At 31.6% G+C, this 27173-nt stretch overlaps 2 protein-coding genes across 5 annotated transcripts; both read right to left on the bottom strand.

Annotated features, from left to right (window-relative positions):
• Positions 1–2208: 2208 nt before the first annotated feature.
• On the bottom strand, positions 2209–4276 carry LOC114399301 (protein LIGHT-DEPENDENT SHORT HYPOCOTYLS 4-like). The gene is made up of 3 exons (XM_028361468.1): positions 4063–4276; positions 3387–3756; positions 2209–3106 (listed from the first exon to the last, which is right to left on the bottom strand). The coding sequence occupies exons 2-3, from the start codon at positions 3644–3646 to the stop codon at positions 2755–2757; spliced, it is 612 nt and encodes a 203-aa protein (XP_028217269.1). The 5' UTR covers positions 3647–3756; positions 4063–4276; the 3' UTR covers positions 2209–2754.
• A 15119-nt stretch (positions 4277–19395) lies between these two features.
• LOC114398073 (U-box domain-containing protein 3-like) lies at positions 19396–24398 on the bottom strand. Of its 4 annotated transcripts, none has more exons than XM_028360206.1 (5): positions 24173–24398; positions 22801–23084; positions 22468–22584; positions 20371–22284; positions 19396–19905 (listed from the first exon to the last, which is right to left on the bottom strand). In XM_028360206.1, the coding sequence occupies exons 1-5, from the start codon at positions 24180–24182 to the stop codon at positions 19834–19836; spliced, it is 2397 nt and encodes a 798-aa protein (XP_028216007.1). In that variant the 5' UTR covers positions 24183–24398; the 3' UTR covers positions 19396–19833. The 4 variants fall into 4 exon arrangements, with proteins under 4 accessions (XP_028216007.1, XP_028216008.1, XP_028216009.1 ...); XM_028360207.1 differs by having other exon boundaries at positions 22801–23081; XM_028360208.1 differs by having other exon boundaries at positions 19396–19899; positions 24173–24397.
• Positions 24399–27173: the final 2775 nt, after the last annotated feature.

The following is a 27173-nucleotide window of genomic DNA, read 5'->3' as shown; positions in this document are numbered from 1 at the left end:
AATTATAAAAAAATAGACAATTAATTAAGAACAAAAGGAATTGAAGTTGAAAATTAATGGCGTGTTTGATTTAGAGGATAAAAATATAAGATTTTTTTTAATTAAAGTAAAATATAAAAAATATAAATTTCACTAAAAAGTATAAAATTTTTCTCCATTATTATTTTCATCTTTTCTTCCCAACATACTCTAACCGCCGGAAAATTGAACTTGTTGCTAGATGACCTTTGTCTCCCCTTTTCTTTATTACAAAAAATATTTTTCTTTTATGCCAACAAAAGAAGAAAATTTAATTTATTTTTCAATCCCGATATTCCAGAGCTACTAATATTACTGCGTTTTAAATCTCTTCCGTTCCAAACTCAAATCTTCTCCCTTTTTTTATTCTTAAAGAATAGAATAATACGATGTAGTTAATGATTTACCAATTGGTAAATACTCAAATTGTATTCTTCTTTATACTTTAGTATTGTATCATGAAAATATTTTAACATTCAAAATCCTTTACACTACAAAAAGTAATAATAAAATATCAAATGTCTACTTAAGTTAGTACGATGTTAACTGCATTAAGCACTGATTATTTTTAAAAAAAATGCCATCATAAAGCTATATAATGCTTTAATCGTATGGCCCTCATATACATTCTAAAGTACTTATGAATTTTATACCTAAATCATTAGAGAAAAGAATAGATCCTCTATGTCTTGAAGTGGTAGTCTCATATGCCCCACTAGAATCACTTCAAAAGGGAAAATAAGAAGCTTAGCTTATCTTTCCAGCATATATCCAATGTCTTCTTATTGGGTTTCACTTTGGCAAATGGAGATACAATAGGCGCCTCTTCATGATCAGAGGGATTGGGAAATTCCTTCCTTTTGAGCCACAATAATAACATAATACAAAGGGAATGGATGACCCCAAATTTTACAGGCAGATTTGTCGGCCAAATTGATTATGAATTTTTTTTACTGATGAGCGTTTGGTTTTGAATAAGTTGTAGAATTTTTTTTGATAAATATTTAAAAATGATTTACTATTAAATATTAAATATAAAATAAACTAGTTTATAGACTCATTATGCATTTCTCTCAATTATTCTCCTCATCTATTTGCTTTTTTTTCATTTTTGTACATAAAAAATATTTTCTCGTCAACAAAATAATTATTCCTTTTAAAATATATAAATTACCAAAGTAACTTTTGGCTTTTCTTTTTTGCTGACCTATTTGTAGTCTCTTCACTCTTATTAAGACAAGTTTGCATAATTTGGCTTTCTGTGCTACATCCTACTACGGAGAAAAAATACTTAATTGCCACCATATCATGTATTATCATTCAAGATTTTTAATTTATTTTTGAAGTTCTTCTTTTCAAGCAAGTGCAGATTAAAGAGCCTAGCTCTCATTTTGACATTTGGCAGGCATTTTTTTTTTCATCGGCGCCAACCATTTGGCAGACATAACCTAATTCAAATGAAAACATGTGAATTAATAACATGCATCATGATCTACGAGGAGATTTTGGTTAATTATTAGTCTGCATCTATATTTTATATATAAGGTAGTACACGAGATCAAAAGCATATATAAGATCTTAGTTAATTAGGACCATAAACAATATAATAAGCTAATTAATAATAAAGGTTTGGTCATTAATTTTCCTTGGCTTATATAATTTCACTTCATTTGAATGACAGCAATACAACCAGATAATATGAATAAATATCATCAATCAAAATGATCTACTTAACAGTCAGCCGTTAGTCGAAATTGATCAGAGAGAATAAAACTTGTCAGTTTGAAACATATATACACAAGTTGTTATGATTAAGCTTTAGAGGCACTATCATTGTTTTTCACACAAAATACATTTGGGGCAGACAGTAAAGCACATAAGTGACAACTGTGAGGAAAAAAAGGAAACTGAGAAAGAGTACTACTCATTTCTAGATGAGAAAATAATGATGATAATCAATATCCGAAGTTGTTATCTAACATCACCGTGTATGGAAGTGACTTGTTACCTGTAGTTTCTTAGTTCAAAAACAATCTTTTATTTAGGAATGAATTTGGTATTAATTATGGTAAAATTTAACATCCTTCAAAAACAGAAAATTAAAATTATATATATATATATATATATATATATATATATATATATATATATATATATATATATATATATATATCCCAAAAGCCAGTACGATAAAATTAAGGTAAGGCACATAATTAAACCGCAACAAGTCTAAGCTTGACATAACGAAAAGGAAAAGTACATATATATAGAACACTATGAATGATAATACCATACTTTAGGTTTCCTCATCACAAGGATCATGACTTCCATGTATATCCATTCACTCTCTCACAGTCTCACTTCCACTTTTCAGTACTTCCCACGCACTATCAGTCTACTACCAGTACCGCACTGTCTGCTTTTAAAGCAGAGATATTGCATGATATCCCAGAATTTAATTTTAAACTTTTGCTTCTCCCTGACCAAACAGGATCCAAAGACAAACAGTCTATATGGACCAGAGATATAGCAGCTTTCACCAACAAAAGGAAAAAATTAACAAAGAAAAAAACCCTAAATATTATGATACTAAATTAGATCATAACTCTAAAAGCATATTGGGATTAAAAGAAGAGATCCCACTTGGAGACGAAGGTTTTTCGAGTTTTGACGGGAAAAGATAGATTGAGAGAGAGGGGGGGTAGAAATTGGCATGGAGTGTGAGAATTAATTCCTCTAATGAGTTGCACTTGCACCTGGAGGAGGAAGAGGGTGATGGGGTATTGGCATGGGTTGTTGCTGAGGTGGTGGACGCTTCCTTTTCTTCTTCTCATAGCTAATTCCTCTGGCTTTGGACTGCAGATCACGAACCTCACGAAGGTAGAGTCTCACAGCTCGTGCTCCAAAAGGGTTTGCCTCAGGCTTCCCTCCATTCTCCTCAAAAGCTGCACGCAAACGCCCTATGAGTGCGTCAAGGCTCCCCCAAGCTTGCCTAAGAGGACATGGACATGGCGCCGGAGGGTTCGGGTGCCCGTAAAAGGGGCAGATCGGTGTGTGCACTTTGGTCTTCCCAAATTGATCCAGGTACCTACTCACACATAACCAAAAAAATTCATACCTACATAACAAAGAACGCATGTATGTATGTTGAAAAGAAAACAATCTTGCTCGAGTCAGACAGACACAGATAACAAAACTCTCCTTCTAAGTATCAAAAAGAAAACTTTGTCGTCCACAGATACTATATCTTATAACTGGTTCAAGCAGGATTGACTCTCGTAGAAGATACATGTGTCTTTTACCAAAAACATAAGAAAGAGAGAGAGAAGAGGTGCATGATGTGCAAGACTAATTCAGAGGGTGTGTACCTTAGAAATTCAAGGACGTGTGCACCGCTGCACCTGGAGAGGGAGAGAGGGGGACGGTGGTTCTTGAGGTATTGACCGAAGGTGTTCCAGTCACGGCGCTTCTGGTTCTCGTAGCGGCTGCTGCTGGTGATGGAGGTGGAAGCAGGAGAGGAAGAGGCAGCACTAGCTGCGGTTAAGTTGGTGGTGGTGCTATTGGTGATGAGATTGCAGGTGTTGTCAGAGTTACATGTGTCTATAAAGTCTTGAATATTTGAATCCATGACCCTTGTGCTTGCCTTTGCTATGCAGATCCAAGGCTTAATTGTTTTGATTCTCTCTTTCTGTGGTGTGTGTCTTGGAATAGTTTATCTGGGTTGCTGTTCTAGGGTTCCTAAGACAGTGACCAGAGCTAGTGAGAGGAGTGTGTGAGAGAGATGAAGGTTAATTGAGATAAAGAATTACTATACTTATAGTTTGGATAACAGTTCAGCAAATGTCCTTTTGTTTGAATAATTTCTTTTTTAATGTTTTTTCCTTTTAGAAGTTACTGTAAATGAAAACAAATTAAAAATAAGAAAGAAGAAGGGAAGGAAACAAAGTCTGATTAATTGTTGATTGGTCTCACAGACTTGATGGTTTTTTATTTTATTTTATTTTATGTTATGGGAGAGAGAAATATTGTAACACACACATGTACCTGTAAATGGTGAAGCAAAAGAAGATTTATTGATGTTGAGAATGTGATGAGATTGATGGGAGAGTGAGTGGCCCCTTCGTGGTTTGCTCTATTCAGCAAAGTTGTAAGTATTTGTTGAGCAATACTATAAAGCTCACAAGCCAGGGTAGCTGTGTGTGGCAGCGTTGGTGTTTTTTTATTTTATATTTTATATAGTAGCTTTGATTTCTGAGATTGATAAGGGATTGGGTTTTTTCCTTAAAAGGGTGGAGCAAGCTCAAATTTTCATCGTCGCTTGTTAATGGTCGTATTAATATTCTTCCTTGTGTTTGTGCAGTGCTGTATGTTAGGTAGGAGAGAGAGAGAGAGAGAGAGGAAGGAGGAGGGGACTAGGGCTTTGGAGGAAATAGGAAAGAAAGGTTGGACAGTAGGTTTCGATGGAGACAGGAAAAAGTTTGAAGGGGTAAAAATGAGGGAATAACATGATTCTGTTTCTTGACCCTGTAGCCTTGAATGACAGTTCCTTTTGAATTGACCCAAATGCCCCTACCAGTTTACCCTTTTTAACCTTTTCTTTCTCTTAAGAAAGATCAAACTTTAATTTCTGACACTACCTTTGTCCACTTCTCACCCTCATATTATGAAGATAAAATTAAAAAACAGAAAAAAATTCAAAAGAATTCTTGTATATAAAAAAAGTTTTAAATTTAGACTCCAGCTATTTTTACTAGGGAATCATCAAGCAAATCCTATTTGGTTGACACAAAAATCACGTTTTAGGCAACAAAAATGCATTCCAACAATAGTAAAGTGCTTGGCTCAATTATTTTGATTTACAGTTAATTTTGTGCTACATGTACGTATAATTTTTTTACTAAATTATACAAAATTATATTTTATTTTTACAATTACTTTTCTTAAAATTTTAATCTAATTATATAAGTTCTTTAAAATTATAATTATAGTTCAAATATTTTTATTTAAAATATTTGAATAATAATTAAGATTAAATATTTTAATTAATAATATATTTAATTTATGTTCATGTGTAAAAGTTATTATATATATATATATATATATATATATATATATATATATATATATATATATATATATATATATATATATTGCATAGTAATATTTGTAATGTGAAGTCATATATACTTTTGGGTAAGCTGGTGTTCAACCCGTGAATCCATCCAACTTAATTACATTTTTGCTGGTTGGATTGGATATTGGTTTGAGTTGAATTTTTTTTAATACATCTAATTAAAATTTGCATTTGGGTAATCCAACACAACTACATAAAAAAAATATGTGGTAAAATTAATAATAATTATCTAAGGATGCTTTTGATTCGCGCTAAAAAAATATGGGACTGAATAGTATAAAAATATTTGTCCAACATTTAATTTAAAAAATGACTTAGGAACAATACATAATAAAGAATTATGGATTAAAAAAAATACTTAACTCACTAAATTTGTACAACTTTTTGTAGAGTGTCTAACAAAAGTAAAAATACAATATTATCTCTATTATCCAACTTTTCATTATCTCACACTTTTTTTTTCTTTTTCCATATGCGACTTTTTCTCTAAACCCCTCTCTCTAAATATTAACAACCTCATAGTCCTCCTTTCTGTGTCAGAACTCTCCCAATTCATCTCCCTCCTTGTCTCCATCACACCCCTCGCCATCGATCTCTTGGACTACTCCCCTTTCTCCATTCTCATCGTCCCCAACGCCTACCTTGCCTCCGACGACTACTTCTCCCACCATCACCACTCCCTGGCCGTCCTCGCTGACTTCCTTCTCTACCATGTCCTCCTCTAGTTCCTCTCCTTGTCCGACTTTTGTGCCCTCCCCCCCCCCCCCCCCCCTCTCAGGCAAGCACATCACCACACTCCTTCAAACCATTGGTCGTGCCACTAACAACTTCGACTCTGTGAACCTCACCCAGGATTTTCAAACGGCATCATCTCAATCCGCTCCCCGCACTGTACTCCCCCTCTAACGCCGTCATCCTCTCCTTCAATATTTAATAATCAAGAAAGCTTGAATTTACATATTACCAAAAATCATCTTAATAAGATTTTATATTTTTAATAACATTGTATGATTGTGAAATATTTTTAGTTATAACATATGATTAACTTATTTTGAATTGTTTTTTAATTTATAATATGATACTTATAAGATATAGTTAAAAATATATCAACATAATTAATAAATTGTAATTTTTTTATAACAATAAGTTTAAAATAATGCTTTAAAATACATCACAATATTAATAAATTATAAATGTTAGTAAAGCATGATAATAAATTATGTTAAATAATAAAATAATTTAAAAAGTTTCAAAATCTTATTTTTTTTATCTTTTACTAGTGCAAATCAAACATTGCACTATACAAATTATATTATAGAAAAATTTATATTATTTTGTCTCGTACATAAATTCATCAAATAAGATACAATACAAAATTACTTGTAATGTGCATCGACCACCAAACAATGTATAATACAAAAAAGTTATCCTATAACTTAACTATTTGTCAAGTACTGTTTTGTTTGTGTTGTCTTTTTAGTAAATTAAACACACCCTAATTCTTTATGTGTCATATGCACAAAATTGTGATTAATAAAAAAATATAAAAAAAATATTCCTCACTCACATTCACCTCCAAGTTGCAATAAGTGTTCAAGATGGACTCAATCTAATAAGTGTAACGTATGTTTTTCATACATGTAAAATATCAATTTTCAGTTTACAACTTTTTTTTAAAAAAAAATTTACTATCTTATATTTCCAAAATTTTGTTTTTAATACATATTGTTAGTCTCAATCGGTTAAATGATGACATAATAAATTAATAGTGTTACATCATCATTTAATAAACTTAAACTAACAGTAAATACCAAAAGTAAAAGTTTAAAATTGTTAGATAGTAAAATATAAAAAAGGTAATAAACTATAAAAGAAGTATATTAGTGTTATGAAAATCATATTTAAATCATCTAATTAATATAGGTTATTAAAGAGTTTTAATAATTTTATTGAATACTAGCTATATGAATTATAAAATCTGAAAGGAATAAATACAAACTATTGCTGACTTATAAAATCAAGAAGTAATGAAACAATATTACTGACTGATTTTGAAGTATTTTTAAAAAATAAAAAATAAAAAGATGACAATAATTTTTTTAATTATCAATGACTCAATTCAACTCAATCCAATTCAATTAAAATATTTAGGTTGGATAAAATTATAAAAAAATAAAAGATAAATCTAACCCAATTAAATTGAATTGGATTCGGTTGAAAATTAAACTAAATTTAACCCAATCCAAAAGTAGGTTCATAAAAGGTTAAAAAAGAATTGAATTTGACATCCATCATCCATGACAGAATGTTTAACATAGCGCAGGTTCATATTCTTTCCCAAAAGTAGGGTAAGATGTCAAATTCAAAATTTTGAACAACTTAAAAGAGTCTGAGCACATATATGGTACTCCGTCTATTTGTTCAAGTTTTGGAAATATTTTCCTTATTCTTTGTAACATTTACTCAATTTCGATTACCAACATTTCCTTTTGTTAGGCGATAAAAATTAAATAAGCGTTAATATATTATTAATGCACCGTACCTAATACATTTTTGTGTTGCTTGATTAACTGTGATAAGAATCCTTTATTCAGTTTTATTTTCTACACGTAGGCAATCATCAATATATGGTCTGGTATATGCTTTCTATGCTGGGCTCGGACTCGGTTCTAAGATACATAGTTCTCCCCTCTACTTTCAGTTAAAGATCATTACATGCAGTATATATGCTGGTTTATTACATGGCAAGAAGCATATATAACCGTGCTAAATTGATGTTTTGCCATTGGTGTCTTGTGGTTCCTCTAATTACTGCCTAACAAATTCATTTTCAATCAGGTAGAAGTTGATTTGTGTAGTCTACATGATTTTATTTAATACAAGTCTTGGTCTTGGTTTCATGTTAAATAGTGAGGAGAATTGTTTTTTCTTTTCTTTTTATTTTCTCTTTTCTACTAGTATGTTCAGCTGGTAGAATGTTTAAAATTTTTTGTTAACCATGAATATATAGATTGTTTATGTGATGTTTAAGGATTAAAGTACGCTTTTTTGTTCCTGTAAACAAGGCTTTTAAAAAATAAGTATTAATATAACTTTATCAGCTTGTGAGTTGTGACGACATGTCTCTTAGTATATCTCGGTAGGGAAAATATATATAGTTTATTATGCGAGAGAAATAAAATTTTGTTTTTTCATTTTGCAAGGTCACCATCTTCTATTAGTACGTGTATGTCTCACAATAAGATTACCTCTACGTTTTCTTTTCTTTTCTTTTTTTCTAGAAAAATTGGTATCCTTAATATTATTTAGCAGAAAACGGAAGTAAATTTTGTTTTGGCTAAATAAAACAGAAGTGGTTTTAAGTTATGTGCAAGCTTTTAATTGTTGAACTATTATTTTTTATTCTTATGCAATTTACTTATAAAAACTATTTATAAATTTACATTTATTTGTCGAATTTGAGCATTTTATTTGAAAGTAGCATATTTTTATAATATTATATATTTTTTAAAAGAAATTACATGCATTATTACAGGTAAAAAAATTTACAATTTATAAGAGATATACGCGAGACAAGTAAACTATTATTTAAATATGGACGAAACACATAACCATATACATTCATTCATATTTGGTACATAACCTTCAATCGAAACCAAACACCTCATTGATCTAGTGAATTAGAACTAATCAGCCTTGGACGAAGACCTCCTCAGCCTTAGACAAAGACTCACTTCTTGCCCAAAGCTGAGTACCCTAAATTATGACAATTTAAGGAATTCATTAAGGATCAAGAGAAGAAGATTACTAAAGGTAATATAATCACCATCAATACCTCATTAGTAGGTAATCGCGGAATAACATCCTCGCTAATCTCAAAGGTAAGGCCCAGGGGTCTAAGACCTGTAAACATATACAAGAAATGAGATTCTCGAGATAACACATAAGTATGTATCCCACCATAAAAAAAAAAAAAAAAAGAGTTCACCAAAGAAGAACGAGAAGTCTACAACATACCAAAGAAAAAATTACTCTACTACCATTGTGCAGGTACACTTCCACTCTTTAAAACGAACTATCAAGTAATGCTAATTTAGAAAGAACATACTCAGTTCAAAGAGATTGTAGTTATTATAGATATTAACCTTTTTTTTTCTTTGCTAAAGTTGTTATATAGATATTATCCACATGAATTTAACAGAATTATATTTATAATATAAAAAATTTCTTATATCATACTTAAGATTCTATCTAACTCATTATCTATATAAAATTTTTAGACAGATCGATAACGTATTAAAATTAATTTTTTTATAGGAACATTTTTTGTGGCAAATTATTGAACGAAAACTCACCATAGTTAATATGAAAGTTCAATAGCTACATTTAAAGTTATCTGTAACTTTATTTCTCTATTAGGATTAGCGACAAGAAAAACAATCATATTAGGCCATCAAATTATAATGTATGATTTAATATACATTTTAAATTGCAATTTTGATCCGTATATAAACTACAATTAATTGAAAATCAACCGAATAAAACTCTTCTAAGGTTTTAACCGTCCAAAATAGTGACCTTAAATTTTCTAAAGTTTATTGACTAGTACATTGTTAGTATAAAAAATTTACACGGTTAAACAATAAAAAATAATTATTAGTATATATTTCGATTAAAGTTGATAAAATTTAAGGATGTGTTTGGTTGTTAAGAGAGAAAATAAGAGAATAGATTGAAGAAAATAGGTGAGAAGAGAAATATAATAGAAATATAGAGTGAAAATTAAAATAATTTGGTTGAGGTGAAATAGAGTAAAATAAGGGATAAATATTTAAATTAAAGTGAATTGGAAAGAAAAATAAATAAAATGACAGAAATTAATAATTATGAAAACCATGTTTTTTTTTATAAGAAAACCCTTCCTCAATCCTATCTTTCCTTCTCTTCTCTCCTCATCTCCTTTCTCTCCTTGATACCAAACCACTCCTAAAAGTACTTTTACTTTCAAAGCAACAATTTTTTTTCCCGTTTTAATCACTGGAACACGCAATTTTGCATTGAAATTTACAAACATACTTTTGTAACTCTATATCAAACATAATATTAATATTTTTTAAGTAATTATCATAAAAATCAATAAATTTAAATGATAAAATAAATTATTTTACATTAATTATCAATAAATAAGATATTTTCTTGGAGTCGAAAAGTAAGAAAAAAAAATTCTACATATTTCACATTCTTATACATTCGAGGGAACAATTATAATTAGAAAATGTTAATAATATATTTTTTAACGTACTTTTTTAAAAAGATACACTAAAGTAAATATATTAAAAATTATAAACTTTCATAAGTCTAATGAGTATTACTCACTTTTATAGTTTTGAATAAATTTTAACTTATAATAATATTTTTAAAAGGAATATGTTAGAAAATATGATATTAGTCCTTCTCAGGTTCTCATTATAATATTGTGCCAACCAACACCCAACATGCATTCCCGACATTTTGATTTCTTATTAACAAAACAAAACAGCCCAACTAACAAGTCACTAGTTGATTGGATTATCCTTGCTAGGACTACTGTTTACTGTTATAGATTGTCATCTTCATCAACATGGTCACCGTTAGCTGTATCACCATTCACCACCACCTGTTATTATTTTCACAGTCAATATTCTTCTAAATTGCTAGCTGTTTATTATTTTCAGTCAATATTCTTCTAAATTTGCTGTTGATACCATAAAGTTTAAAACATATTTGACACGTTAATCCACTATTATTGTGAGTCTCCTATTGAGTAAAATAAGCTTAATATAGTATACTTAAATCATGGAACTCTCCTACTTAATAGACTATTCACTGAATGCAACATATTGTTGCAGTTAGATTTCGGTGAAATTAATTAACGAAAAAAAAGAAGGGAAGCACGTAAATATATGCAGCGTTTACTCACCTGTAATTGCAAATTAACGCAAGCATAATTTGAATGAAAACACATTTGGCAGAGTAAAGGGGCCATGCAATATTCATAAAGTTTCATACCCTCTTTCTCATCTTCCATGTCTTTCTCCACTTCTTTAAGATTTGTACACCATTTTCTCTCTTTTCTTTGCATGTATTACCGTTCATCTTAGTTTAATGACCAAATGGTTTTGTTTTGCCAGGACAGGCATCCTAGTGGGGGCAATTAAATATTCCATATTGAGAGGGAATTTTTTTGCCTTCGATTTTTTTTAAATTCTTGCTGGGCTGTCTATGACAAAATCCGGTACTAGGATCTTAGACTGTTTTCTTGCCTTCCACACAATTTTATTAGGGTTATTATATAAATTTCTTCCATTCAATATTGTATTGGTTCCTCTTCCTTCTCTGGCTCCCATCTCAACAGTACTCAGAATTTTTTTTCCCTCATATATACGCATATTGTTATCCTTCAAATACAAAACGTTATTATGCCCTTATGAAAACGAAAACAAGTAAGAAACATTATTTCAAAATTATGTGAGGGGACACCACATGTTTCATGATCATAGATTATCTCAATCACACCCGCCAAATAAGCTTTAGTGGGGTGGACCATTCTAGTTAGTTGATATAAGAATTGGTATCTTATTTTTAAAATTATATATATTTTTATTTAATGTCAAAGTAAATGTAACTTTCAAGCGTACTTGACAATTCATGAAGTGCCTTTCACATCATAAAAATTGATAATCAATTCCATAGAACACTTCATACAGCGTGTTGTTACTCGCACTTTCAAATTTAGTCCACATGGGGCGAGAATCTATGGTCAAATTACTAATATTTAGAGTGGTACCAATCGTCATTGCTCAGCCACAAAAACCCTACACGAATGCATTTTAATACAAACATTGGAGATAACCCCCGCATGAATAATTTTCCCGGAGTGTAAGGGATGAAGTTCTTGTGGTCAATATCCTAGGCTGGATTGAAAATGGTTCTTTCATCAAGCAGCTTTCTGAGTTGTAAAAATGTATCAATTAATATATTTTACCAAAACATAATTATATCGCAATATAGTAAGAAACTAAACAGTAACATCTATTATATGTTTGCCAATTTCACTCTTCTTTGTATGCTAGCTTGAGGTTATCAAGATTATTGTTTGTTAAAGCATAGCTTCAAGCCCATAAAAGCCTACAGATAGGGAATCACATTCATCCACTGTTTGGAATCTCTTTTCATTGTGTTTCCATCTTTATAAGTTGAAAAATAGGAATTAATTATGGTAGAATACAAATTATCTAATCTATGTGGTGACGACGATTTTCCTACTTATAGATACTATTTAATTAGTTATATTATCAGATAATCTGAAATCTTCATCACACTTTTTTATATGAAGAATTGGACATATAAAATGTGAAGTTCCCAAAAAACTATATAATGGCTCAATGAACAGATAATTCGATAGGTTCAACAACAACTATAGATAATATTATCTAAATTTAAAATTGAATTAGCTCAAATCCTAAAGCCTAAAGCTAATTATACATATATATACACGCGCGCGCGCACTATTTTAGTCCTATTAGTAGAATCTCCTACAATATACATTCCTCTCTATCCTATATCCCATTGGAAATTTAGGCACAGTACTGTTTCTCAGCTTTTTTGCAGCAGCGGAGGATTGAAGAAGTGCTCACGTGGGGAAAGGACGTTAAATGTTTTTTTATATTTGGAAGGACGTTAAATGTAGCTTTTTCCTTAATTATAAAGCGCGGACACATACAAGGGATATGTATGGATACAACATAACACTAATGCTATGACAACATAAGACAGATAGACATGACTGACATACAATACAACATACTTTATATAATATTTATTAACTCCATTACACAAATTTTAATGTTTTATAAGTCAACTTTATTAATTACTAGTACAAATATAATGAAATTAAATATTATTATTTATTTAGTTATTTTTATATCACATTTATATTGTTATAGAAATTAAAAAATAAACAAATATATAAGTATATATGTAAAAGTATTTGATATAATGCATACCCAATAACAATAATATGGAAACCATTTCGATTATATTTTATAATTTATAATTTTATTGCTGTATTATTTTCTTTTTTTATATATATAGTATTGGTGTATTGTTTTCAAATTCCGAATATGTGTCGGTGCATGGTACACAGCAGGTGAAGGAAGAAAGCTCGTAAATGATGTGCGAATGAAGGTTATTAATATAGTTTTTTCATAGTGGGGTTAGACTGTGGTAGGTAACCATTGATAATTCATAATTGAAGTAATCAGGCCGTTTGTTCTGTCATTATTGGGAGGGGAAGCAGGATTGCATAAATGCATGTTGTGAGTTGAGAAAACAGTGAACAGAATGAAGACCATGTTTTCACTTCACTTGGCAGTACCCATGATGGAACTTGAAGTACAACTCCGACTTAAGGACATGCATTTTTGTCATTCGCTCGTCTAAGAATTTTAATGCATCCCTGTTCAATGTCATTCCTTCATCTTCTTGAAGAAATTACATTAAATTTAGTAATATATTCAACATAGAGTCAACTTTTTTTTTTTATTAAAAATATATATTAGAAAAAGACATGACCATGTAACGCCAAAGAGAGATCCCCCATCTCGTCTAAGATATACAATGAAATTTGCTTATGCATCTATGAACCAACAAGAAAAATCTAAAATAGAACTCAAATCACAGCTAATGTGAGCGAAAGACTTGATTGGATGTATCAACAGGAGTCGGCACATAGAGTTACCTAAGATTAGGAGAAAATCACAATTAATTATCAACAAATATGTTTTTACAATTAAAGTATGACAATTTATATTGTCTTTTAATTTTAAAAAAATATTTTTCTAAGATATATATTTATATAAAAATAAAAATAGGTGAAAAATAAAAATAACTATATATTATATAAAATTCCATACCAATTGTTTGTGGTCCATATATAATGAACTGTCAATGATTTAACTGAAGTAAAAGAGGATTGTAATGCTTAATAATTTGATTTGATTTGGAGATAGGGAAAGGCTTTCATGAGAGAAGCTAATGGGCTTGAGTGGACCCAATCTTAGTTATTATGTGATGGTACTAAGGATGCAGGGACTTAACTACAAATAGGACTTAGCCCTGCTGTTCTGTACCCACAAAAACAATAATACAGATCATAGACAGCTGGTTGATTCATGTTCCATAAGCAATCAACAGAGATCTTAAGGAAGAAACAAGCAGTCTAACTGCTGTCTAATTAATGAATTCTTCAACTTGTTGCTGCGGCTCCTTGACCTCTTCAATTTGCAACCTCACTGCAAAAAGATAAAGGAATCTTCAAAACCTAGCATCATGAATATTATTTAAAATGATTTTCATTAATATTTTTGTATGAAAATTAAAAATAGGTTTAAATATATTTTTGGTCCCTAATATACATTTATTTTTTGCATTTGGTCCCTAATAAATTTTTGTTTCGAGATGGGTCCTTAATATTTGAAAACTTTTGTTCGAGGTCCTTACTGTTAATCAAAATCCGTTATCTGCTTTCATGGCTCTTAACCGAACAAGTAGGCATGCAATATGTGGTGTCATGTGTCATATTTATCTGAGTGAGATTACATGTAGGATTTTTTTAAAAAAATCATTTAACGCTAAATGACGTCGTTTAACGAATTTGGGGAGGGATAGAGTGAGTGGATTCAAGTTTGGTGGGGGAAGAGGAAGAGGTGGATTTGAGAGGGTCTGACGGTCATGTTTCTGAGGTCTTCGTCAATGGTGACGGAGATAAGGGAATCAAGGTCTTCGTTGAGGAGCTGGTACTTGAGCGTAAAGGGTCTTCCGTTTAGGAAAGTTTTCGAGAGGCACGTGGATAGGGACTTATCATGGGGGCAGGGGACGATGTGCCCATTGTAGCTACACATGAGCCGGAGCTTGGTGGACATCAACGTGAAGGGCTCGTCCTAGGAATCGGTGTTGTGAGAGTGCGACAAGGGTTCCACAAAGTCGGGGAAGCTAAGGTGCGGCGGTGGAGCAGTCGAGGGGGTTGGAACCCAAACTTTTCGCCTCCAAAGCGAGCTCGTTATGGTCGCATGCCATCGTGGGGTGTGATTACCTCGACTTCTTTAGCGAGCCCCAAAACGATCATCGAGACGACACATTCGTCATCTTTGCCTGCGGCTTCTTCTCCAAACTTGTCACGCACCATAACTACAACCTAATTTTTCAGATCTGAGTTTTTTCCTCCCAAGTTTGGATTTGTTGACCGGTTTGCGATACCTCCAATGCAGGTTCAATTTTGGGTTGGTGGTTCATGCAATAGTTGACGAATAGTGGAGATTCGTTGAGCACATCGACCTCCAACGACGAAGGTGATGTGGATGATGACGGTTTCATCAAGGAGGAAGAAGAAAGCGCAATTTCTGAACCTAGTTGGGAGAGAGAAATAGAGAAACAAATGATTACGATTCCATTGCCCATAGAGAAAAAAATATTTTTTTAACCTCAATCATATTACGAAAATGATGTCATTTTTACTTTTTAAAAAAATTTCTACGTGTAATCCCACTCAGCAACAAGTACACATAGCACCACACGTCACATGTCAATGTGTCTACTTAATGACCACATAAGTAGATAACAAATTCTGACTAACGATAGGAATTTTTGAAAAAAAATTTCAAATACTAAGGACATATCTCAAAGCAAAAATTTATTAGGGACCAAAAATATATTTAAATCTTAAAAATATTGAATATTTTAAATTTCAAAATATTTTCTTTGCCGATATTATTCTCTTATTTTATTAATAGTTTTTATTTTACTTATTGAAGTTATTAATCTATTATTTGGTAAGAGAGAAATAAAAAGGAAGGGAAAATACACATTTTTGATAAAAAAATCATTGGTTGGTTTTAGAGGCTGAGCCTAGGGGGGAGAAAGAAATAGTCGAATGCTTTTTTTTTTTCCTCTTCCAAAATTAGTGAATTTTTCTATGCATAAAATTAAAGAGATTATATTTAAAGGAGAAAAAAAAGACTTAAAATATGTGTTTTGTGCTGAATAATGAATCTGCCTTCAACTTGCTTTAAAAAAACTGTCTTAAACTTTTCTACCCTCCTATCCTACGGACCTAAAGTAAAAAAAAAAAAAAACTCTTGCTTTAAACCTCCAAAATAAATAAAACTCCGGAACATTTTATTTATTATTAATGTTTTATTTTCACAATAAATAAATTTTAATTAGTTAATAGATAATACTTAAAGTAATTATTTTCATTTAAAATAAGCCACTCATTTTTTTTATCGTTTTCTATCTTAATTAGCGACTATATTTTATTTATATATTTGTCAATATTACTAATCTTAATTGAAATATACGTTTTTTTATTAAGGACTTTAAATAATAAACTTCAAAAACTTGTTACACTTTTTATTGGTATTGTAAAATTCCCAAATTTTAATTAAATTAATAACAAAGTGAACTTCCTTTAATTTTTCATTACTTATCAACCTTTTATTTGTCTTTTTCAACACTAGAATAAAGTTATCTTACTATTAAAAATAATAAAAATCTTACAAAAGATCAATAATCTCTCAAGAAATATTAAATGAATTAAATTTATTATTAAATGAAAATATTATTAAATGAAAACTAATTATGATAGTTTAATAAATAATTTTATGTTTCAAAAAGACTAAAAGAATACGTTTTAAACATTATTAATATTTTTAGGAAATAATTTCTAAAATGGTTCATTTTAATGTTGGTAATCTTGTTATGACTCTATTTGGTCCGTATGAATAAAAGAGAGACAGATACCAACACTTACACACACCTGGTTGGTTAACTATTTAACTAATTGAATTAGACTCTTTTATTCCTTGCTACCACTCTCTTCCTCTGTTACTTGTTACTTCTTCCTCAATTCCTTTCCTAATTATTTCTTGTATTGACGACTTTTGTGACAATGGAGTCTCGACCCACAAATCCACATTCGACTACTAACATGCTAAGGCACATTTTTTTCTCCGAGTCAGGGCACCTTCAATTTCGCCAAAGGCAAACCATCTCCACCAATACCAGTGTTCCTTCCATCACCACTTTCTCACTTCCAATTTGCTCTTGATTTCATAAGACAAAAAGGGACTACATAAAAAAATAATGTAAAAAGCCTTATAAGGACGACATACATAAAACATTACAATAATAATTAACTTTTACTTTCGTCCTCCTCTCCAAGCAAACTGATAAATATTTTCTTTTAATCAAACGAAATAAGGAAACTCTTAAGTGATATTTACTTTAAAATGTTTTTTTAATTACTTTTTAAAATTTGCATAAAATTCTCATATTAAATAAGACCTAATTATTTCTTATGTTTTTTTAAGCCAAATAATCAGTAAAACCTAGATAAAGTTAGAAAGAAAAAAAAATTAGCAGCTTAATGTTAACAAATTGAAACCTTAAAACTTTAAATGTGATAAATGTTTTGGAACAAGAAGTATCAAAAGATTTTCAAGAAAGAAAGTAGGCGAGAGGAAAAGATGAAAATGATATGTATAAAGATAATGGATTCCACTTTTCTTTGCTAACCAAAAACTTGTCTAAGTGGAAGTTTATTTATTTATAAATATCAACAAAATCACTAGTTGTAAAACTTTGGAAAAAATATGTTAGCAAAACTTTTTTTAATGTTTTTTTAAAACACTCTATTAATAGTTAAAATTTATTGAAACACAGGAACTGATGTCTTTGTAGTTTTTATAGATTAATGAAGTGTGAAATCATGTTTTTCTTTCAGCATCAAATGCCTTCTTTGCTTTCAAACCATAGTTAGTTCAAGTGCACTGAATGGGTATTTTGTAATTTCAAATTGCCCATAGAAATTTAGGTAAATTCTCATCCAAATTGGACGATAAAAGTCTGGGCATCGTGCATATAAGGCAAATCTGCCCGCATTATTTTGATGTTTCTCTTTTCTCGAGTAAAAGCAAAGAATAATATTGATCTTTGTTGTGATTTTCAACTGAGATTTTCTTGAACATGTGTTTCTTGCAGATTTTCAAAGTGCCAGTATATGGAATATATTCTTGAATGATGATTAAGGTTATAAGGTTAAGATCTGCGAAAGCTTTAGGCACGTCAAAGCAAAGTGACACATTAATTTATAATGAAAGCGATATACACAATGGTATAATAGCTTTTTCTTTTCCTCTTTTTTACTTTGTTTTTACGGTGGCATTTAAGTAAAGTTTTTCATTAGAGTACATTGCTCTTAACCATTACATTTTTGCCTTTTCCCCATTAAGGAAGGATTGATAGAACACATTGAATTGCTTTTAAGTTCTTGGGACAAATTTGTACGTCTTTTGACCTAGTTAGTACTTGAATATTGATAGACACATGTGATAGTAGGCCACGAAGCATACCCCCTTCTGACTATGGAGTATTGATCGTGTCAATTTTGTTTGTTTCCTTTGCTTAATTGATGACTGGAAGACACTACAGAACAAAAAGATCATAAGCCCAATCAATTTTTGGTCATGAACATGACCCAATCATTGATCCAAAATACGTATGAGCAAAACATTATGCCAAAGATATAGTTAGTTTTTACAGAAATTTTTAAGGCCAATAGGCCCATAAATTTGGAAATAATATTTGGTTTTTTCAGTTTAACATTGGGCATGACCAATTTCATCAAATTCCAACCTGGGTGCATTAGTTGCACCTGTCTTGGGGAGAAATCATGTGCCCTTCAACCACATGTTCCTATCAAATTCTTTTCACCTTCATTTGGCAAATATCAATTATAAATGATGATAATGTAACCACCCGCAAGGACAAATTATTCTCAAATAGACACATTGTAACAATATAAATAACCATACACCATGTCTTTTTTGTTTTTTTCTTCTTTTTCTATATGAATCGAAGACTAGTATCAAAGGATTTACAACTCACATGTCGTGTTCAACCGAGCTAGACCCCTTGATATCATACGCCATGTCTAACTCATTTTCTGGATGAGCTTAAATTTTGAGCATTACTAGTTTAACAAACACATGCTTGATGCTAGCCATCAAGATCCTGAATTGAACTCGAAACACTCAATGAAATCAACTTTGTATACCTCTGAACGGGTGAGGTCAGCAATATTATACCAATATATACAAGTCAAAGTGAAAGCATAGATTGAAACAGGATTGAATACATTAAAAAAAAAAAAAAAAGAATGCTCAGATAGCAAAATAAGGTGCTACAATTTATGGTACATCATAAGATTCTATACCGTATTTACAAATATGTACAACAGTGACTTACAACCGCATCAGTTATAACTCATGACTCCAACAAAACAGTGTTTTAATTTTACATCTCGCCAAGCTTAAAGCTTCAGAAATAGCTTACCTTTTCTTTAAAACATACCTCACTACTAAAAAGAAACCAAGCCATTAAAACCAACAAAACAAATGGGGTGTGGGGGGTTACCCTACTAAAGCAGGAAACAAAAAAAATGTTTGTCGCTACAAACAAATGATACATTTATAAAGAATTAAAAAAATAAGTAAATGAGCCATAAATTCCTCAAGTAGATATAGACTAGGGAGTTACTGAGGCAAGAATGAAAAGGGCAATGAAATAACCATAACTCTGTATCTTCATGATTTCCCCTTCCCCGTGGCTCCTTCACGCTGATTACGAAAATGACTCAGAAGCTGTTGTGCCTGCATCTAAGTGAACATGTTAGCACCTCTTCCACGTTTCAGATTATGCTTATGATGTGAGATACTGTATGCAATGACCCCCCAATGTTTGTATACTTTTTCATAAGTTTGTGTTACTTAAAAAGTTCATTGTATTATTTCTCTTAAGCATGAATTATGCTTTCTCCTATTTTTCTACTTGATAATATCTTAACAACCACCCCAAACAAAAAGAGTCAAAACTTCCTCGTTTTTTGGGGGGCATGGTTGGGTGAAAAATGCACTGGAGAGCATGTTAGAATGCAAGATTTTTTTATCTTTCAACAAACTGATTCTGTAACCCTGATTGAACCCCAAGGCATGAACACTATATTACCTAGAGAGGAATAACAGCTCATAAAAGTGCAGCAAAACATGGTATATGCACACTAAACAAACATTTGAGTTTGACCACTGAAATAGATGACAAAGACAAGAGGATTAGTTGCATACCTTTTCCTTAGCTCTTGGAGTACCGGACTGAGATAATGCAACTAGGGGAGGTACAGCTCCTTCTTGGAGAACCAGGGTACAAAACTTTTGACTATGAAGACACATTTGCAAGAGGATGGAAGCAGCATTTTCCTTTCCCCTCTGAGAACCTGATTCAACAATTTCAACAAGTGAGGGAATGCCCCCTTCCCTTGCAATTTCTATTCGGCCCTCTGCAATTGTTGACAGGTTTGCCAAAAGAGCAACAGCCTTGTCAACCATTTTATCAGTAGGATCCAATAGCAGAACCAGAAACTTCACGGCTCCAGCTTGAACTATACGAGCTTTATTCTCATGGAATATTGATAGGTTGAATAAAGCAGTGGCAGCATCCTTCTTTCCCCTAAGAGTTCCTGAGGCTAGAAGACCCACCAAAGCTTTAACAGCACCAGAACGGCCAATTTTTGCCTTATTGTTATCTATTACAGAGAGGCTGAACAGAGCAGCAGCAGAATTCTCCTTTGCACCATCATTCCCTTTCTCCAAAAGATGGATAAGTGGTTCTATGGCCCCTGCTTCCATAATCAAGGCCTTGTTTCCTTCATTGATTGACAAATTCAGTAGAGCTGTCACAGCATGCTCTTGTGTTATCTTCATGTCTGAATATAGCAGTGAAAGTAAAGGCATAATAGCCCCACACTGCCCTACAATGATGCGGTTCTCCATGTTATGCTTGGTACAGAACCTCAATTGTTCTGCAGCAGCAGTTCGTGTTTCATTCGATTGACTCTGGAGATCTTCAATCAACTCATGGACATGGGATGTGGTGATCAATTCATCAGATCCTAAGTTGGAAACAGGATGGGAAGCAACTTTTGAATGACTAGTAATAATATTATTGTTACTCTCATACTTATTTTCATCCTCCATCCTTCCAATTTTTGATCCAGGGCTATGAAATTGCTTTCCAGATAACCAAGGATAAATCACTGATTCTTTATATGCAGGAGAAGCAGGACACCCATTAGTAATCTCTCCAGACAACTCCACATTGTGATGCTTATTGGATATGACTGACACCTCTTTTGAAACAGGAAGTACATAATCAGTACTAGAAATAGAACTTGAAAATGATTCACTTCTGCGGTTACTACATGAAGGTGCAGGGGATTGTTGCTCAAACTTTTCTGTCTGTCCATTCCGGCTTCTATGGGATCCCCTGCCTGATCCAAAAGAGTTATCATCCTTTTGCTTCTCAAATGCATTTGCAGTTTGATTTGAATAGGAATTGCTACTATCTGAAGACTGAAAGCTACACTGACGATCTAAATCTTGATGTAATAAATGATCTGAGGGGGATGAAATACGAGTTGAATTACTTTGCTTAGAGTTACAGGGAAGTTTGACATTATTTTCCTCACACCAATTTGCTATCATAGCTTTAACAGTATAATTGGGAATGAGATTTGTATGGACAAGTCTGTGATGAGTGTTGGGACAAACAGTTAGCCCATGATCAAGCCACTTTTGAATGGATTGCCTTTCATATGTTTGACCTGAAGCCACAATAACAGGATCTGACATGAGTTCTAATGATAAAGGACATCGAAAATATGGGGGAATTGAAACACCACTTTTGACTTCAGGGCACTCAAATTTCATCACATAATCACGCAAATTGCACACAAGATTCACAATTTGGTTAATTTCATCCAGGTTCCCTTTTGTTTTATTGACTTCAGCATTTGACCTTTCCTTTTCCACAGCAATACTTTCTTTCAGGAGCTCCTGGTTTGACGTCAATTTGAGTAACCCTATAATTTCCTTTAGAGAATCATAGCAAGGTTCAATATTGTCCCTTTGATTTCTCAGTGCTTCTTCTATATAGACCATTGCAGGTTCCTTCTTAAGACACTGAAGTTCCTGCATATATTGCTGAAAAGTAGCTAGCAATTAGCGCCATAATTCTACTGATCCACAAGGCACTCACAAAACTGACAATAACTATTATTGCCAAATGAAGTAGTTTAACTTTATTTACCCTCCTTTTACTTTTGCAGGGGAGTGGGATAGGAGAATAATGATAAGCAAAAAAGTAACTTTTAATGTTGAACCTACCTGAAGATTACCCAAAACCAAAACAGATGCAGGTGCCTTTAGGGATTTAACTATCATGTGACAAATCTTATATGAAGAGTTCTGTAACTTGATCAACAATTCCCCACTTTGAAGAACCTGAAAATAGAATATTCCCAACAAAAGAGTTAAGAGGTTGCGATCAATCTCTTCCAGAGAAGAAAGACAGATGGGGGAGGTATTGGTGGTTCATTGTTTCTTTTGACCTTGTTCAAATGCCAACATAGAGGTTTAGCATCTTAAACAAGTTGAAATAACAGTTGCTGAATAATGATAATAGTTTAAGTATAAGAAATTAAGAATGTAAGTAATTACACTGTGAATCCTGCTCATCTTTGGGCCCAATTTTTCAATGAACTCCCTAGCTTCATTAACCTGCATATCCAATTCTTCACATTCTCTATGCAAATTTTCATCCAAAGGGATTTTGAAATCCACAATATCATCGAGCACTGGTTTCAACCGCTTTAACACACCAACCATATTATTACAGTTCTTCTGAAGGGGCATAGGTTTCACTGCTTGACAACAAACTAGATGCATGAATCGAGAAATGCTGTTGACAAGACATTTCACTGAAGATGTATTTATTTGACCTGCTTCAGTTAGACCAAATAACAAACTAGTGTTACAAAAATGACAAAAAAATAAATTAAAAGAGAACATTTGTAACATGCACTAGGGAATAAGTTGATTTTTGGCTAAAATGCACATAAACCACCTCTAGTTACAGGACAAATGCATAAAAATTCCATGCAGTTCGAAACTCAGTAACATGGCTCCCTAAACTTACCAAACACATAAACCTTTGTGCATGAGTAGGAAACCCTTGTAAGCAGTCATTATACATGATTTGCTAAGTTCAAGGAATCGAATTGATTAGTTTCAAAGCACGTGGTAGTTTTTTGCAATTGACTTATATTTCATTCATTTCCAGCTCCTAATGTCTAGTTTTCGGATTTTCCAACAACAATTAGTGACTAACCTAGAGTCCAATGTTGAAAAATATTCTGACAAATAGTACCACATGTTTGTGCTCACAAAAAAACGCAGATCAGCAACTAAAGAATCTTAACACATAAGCATTTGAACCGTGCTAAAGTAGATAACACAATAATTTTGCACCGTTGTATGAAATGGTCAAGTATACAAATTACAAAAAGGTTGTCAATGATTCACTAAATGAGACTCAATGCCACTGCTGGATGAAAATAATGCATGCACTGAAGGAAAAAGAAAATTTGGTTTTCAGAGGTTTCAGTAACCTCACTCGTCAACTCAAATGACACTAATTCAAGTATCAGACAGAATTCTTCACATGCCATAACCATATATTGGTAAAGTACTCCAAATTAGCCTCTCTCCTTGACAACTTCTCCCTAGTTTTTCCACTGAACAGATAGGAAAAACACATCTTTCTATGACCAATCCAAAAACAATTCTACATAGAGCCTCAACAACAACCACCTAGCAAAGGGTACCCAATTGTTGAGGAATTTCTCAAATGTATAACACCATACAAAACCCAGAAACCACCCAAAACAATAGAAGATCCTCCAATGGATCAAAAACTAGAAAAGGGCACCTGAGAAAGCCATGGGAAATTATAAAAAAAAAAAAAAAAAAAAAGACGGCATTTTGTGAGGAAAAGTAGATTTGGTTTGGAGGATTGCATTTGTAGACATACCTATATGCATGGTTGTGAAAGTGGAAGGGCGGTGAAAGAAATGGTGATGAATTCCAAAGCATGAGATTGTCTAAAAAAAGTGAAGTGATCTGTGAATTAGCATGATGGTGAATGAAAGGGGTTCCTCTTCTTCATTCATGGCATAGCTCTGTTTCCCAACAATGCTACCTGGAAAGCCTGACGCAGAGGGTCCAACAACTAAAGGGAAATTTTCATCAATTTAAGTTAAGAACAACAAAAATAAACATAAAATAGTTAAGGTGGTGGGTCCTTAACAATCTTAGCACAAAAATTGAATTAAGGTCTTATTCTATTGCTTTCAAAAAACGATTTTTTACAATTAAAAAAATAATATGTGAAAAAATTAAAATTTTCGGAATATATTTTTAGAGTTTTTGGTATAATATATTTATAGAGTTTAGTTTTTATTTAGTATAAAAAAACGTTATATGTTAATCAATAAAAATTATGGTAAATATAAATTTTAAAATAATTTGACTTTGTTCATCCTCATTCAAAAAAATATATTATAAAAAATAAAAAACGTATTCTACATATTAATATTTAAATAATGATCGTATAATTTTTTTTATATCACTAGTATATTTATATTAAAAATGAATATTGCATAACTAAACCGAGAAAAAAGTTTGGGCAAATCAATTTATTGTTGAAAATTTCCTTCATGAATGATTAAGATAAGCCCTTGTCTTAATTTCCCGACAAAAGTAGTTATAAAACTTGGGATAAAAAAAATTAGTTTGACGGCCATTTTTTTTTTTTGGGGGGGGGGTGGGGGGGGGGGGGGGGCGCTTAATAATTGATAAATATTCTCTTTTTATTAGTTTGAGTTTGATAAAAAGAGGGGAACTAGCTGGTTATGAAAGAGAAACAATTAAAAATTTGTCTAAACATATTAAAAAAAACTGGCATAGATAATATATTTATTAATTTTCATAATAATTCCCTTTAAAGTCCTATTAAAAATATTGTAAAACCAATAGTGTGATTTTGTGTCAGGAAAAACAAGTTCAACGCTATGAAGGAAGACATATTTATTATCTTACTCAGAGAGTGAAAAATATTGTAAAACCAATATTCAAACAATATATAAAATAATTCCTAATATAGATAATTTATCATTAGAGAATATCACTTCCCATTCCATCCAAAAATAAAATAAAATAAGTTTAGAATAATACATTTATAGACAAAGTTATATCTAAATACTATTTATTTATTTATTTTACTACTACTATTTATCTATTAAGTACTTATAAACATACATTCATATTCTTTTGAATAAACTATTAATTTCTTCCTTAAAATACCACCACCCTCTTTTAAAAGTCTCCGAATGATGAGATAATTAATTTGTAACACTCTAGGGGATGATACCATAACTTGGATCTAGATTATGGTAACACTCTCTAAGACGTTACATAATACTTCGGGTGTTAAAAACTATGATAAGTAATTCTTTAAGTATTGAAAAAAAATTATTAAATTAGTTCATGAACCTTAATAAAATATACCAACTTAAGGAATGAAATAATAAATATTGGATATTTTAACAACTACTTACATTATTTTACTACTTTAGGGAATACTTAAGAGAAGAAAGGATAATACTCAACAAATCAAATTGATAATACTTAACAAAACAAATCACACTCAAATTATTTTAGGCTCAATAGTATTTTATTCTTGTAAAATTGATAAAGTTTGATTTTCATTCTTATTAAAATTTTCATCTATTTTTCGTCTTTATAAAATTATAATATGTTATTTTTTTATTTAAAACTAGATTTGAATATTTGAACCTACATGTATAATACTTTTACATCGGTTATGTGCATAAAATGAATGTAGACAACATTATATTTACATTAGTTACATGCATAACTAATGTAAAAAATTATCATCATATATTTGTCCATGATAGACAAAGAAAGATTATAATTTTATAAGGACAAAAACATGAATAAAAATTATGTTATTATCTTTCATCTCATTTTTATCTTTATTTTTTTATCTCTTTTCATTTTTTTATTACATTACTAATCAATATATATCAATTTGTTTCTCTATCTATTTTTTTTCTTCTTTATCTCACTCCTGTATTCTTAATCCACTCTGAATAAGATGTACATTTTTCTTCATCTTGAACCATGTGACTAGGATAACCACCTAAAATCACCAGCCGAGTCCTCATGGATAGAAGGATTAGCTAGGTCTTGGACCTAAAGAAAGAAAGGGTTAGGTAAGCCATTAAAACTCAGAATTCATTAGCAAAAGGACTATGCTACTACCCGGTCTACACTTTTCCATTTGATGCAATTTTCAAATTCTATATAGTGCAGTTAGGGAACATCAATAGTACCATTGAGCCGAGTGGCAATGCTAGCTTGCTTAGTTGGGGACTTGCATTGGGGCAATCTTTGCTGGCTATATTGAATTGTACGTACCAATAACCAAATCGTCCTTTGGATCCAAGCTAATAGCAATAGAGATCTGACCCTCCATCCGTGAGCACATTTAAACATTGAGCTGTGCCTGTGAGTGACATTTGTGGTAAGCATGTGAGCCAACACCAACACCATTCCATGACATGCATTTTTTCTCCACAAATCACTAATGGGGGTGTGAATGAGGTGTCATTGTAGTACTGTCAGTAACCTTCAATTGACCATTTTCAAGATTTGCCAATTATTTTTTCTTTTAATTAGATGAATCAGATTGACAGGCCCACGTAAACCACTTTCTTGACTATGTTCCGTTCCTATTTATTTAATCAGAGTATGCTTTGAATTAAGGCAAAATGAGACCCTCACAGTGTGACTTGTGAGAACCTTGTGTTGCATGTTTGATTCATCAATTCCGTTAGAGAACATTAAATTCTTAGACAGTGCTTAGCCAGCTCCAACTCCAAGTCAAGGTTTCTATCATTCATTATTCCTTTTTTAAGTACCGCTTGCTGTACTTATTTATTAATCGATGA

The sequence above is a fragment of the Glycine soja genome, chromosome 19 (assembly GCF_004193775.1).
Source record: "Glycine soja cultivar W05 chromosome 19, ASM419377v2, whole genome shotgun sequence".
NCBI classification, from domain to species: Eukaryota; Viridiplantae; Streptophyta; class Magnoliopsida; order Fabales; family Fabaceae; genus Glycine; species Glycine soja.
This window is presented reverse-complemented; position numbering and strand designations above follow the sequence as displayed.

Excerpts from the sequence above, each read along its gene's own strand:
- LOC114398073 (XM_028360206.1), bottom strand. Across the intron at positions 22,585-22,800 it reads AGATGAGCAGGATTCACAGT|GTTCTTCAAAGTGGGGAATT; the intron begins GTAATTACTTAC and ends TTCTATTTTCAG. Across the intron at positions 19,906-20,370 it reads CTCCAAGAGCTAAGGAAAAG|ATGCAGGCACAACAGCTTCT; the intron begins GTATGCAACTAA and ends ATGTTCACTTAG.
- LOC114399301 (XM_028361468.1), bottom strand. The coding sequence starts at position 3,646 with ATGGATTCAAATATTCAAGACTTTATAGACACATGTAACTCTGACAAC. Across the intron at positions 3,107-3,386 it reads CACGTCCTTGAATTTCTAAG|GTACCTGGATCAATTTGGGA; the intron begins GTACACACCCTC and ends ATGTGTGAGTAG.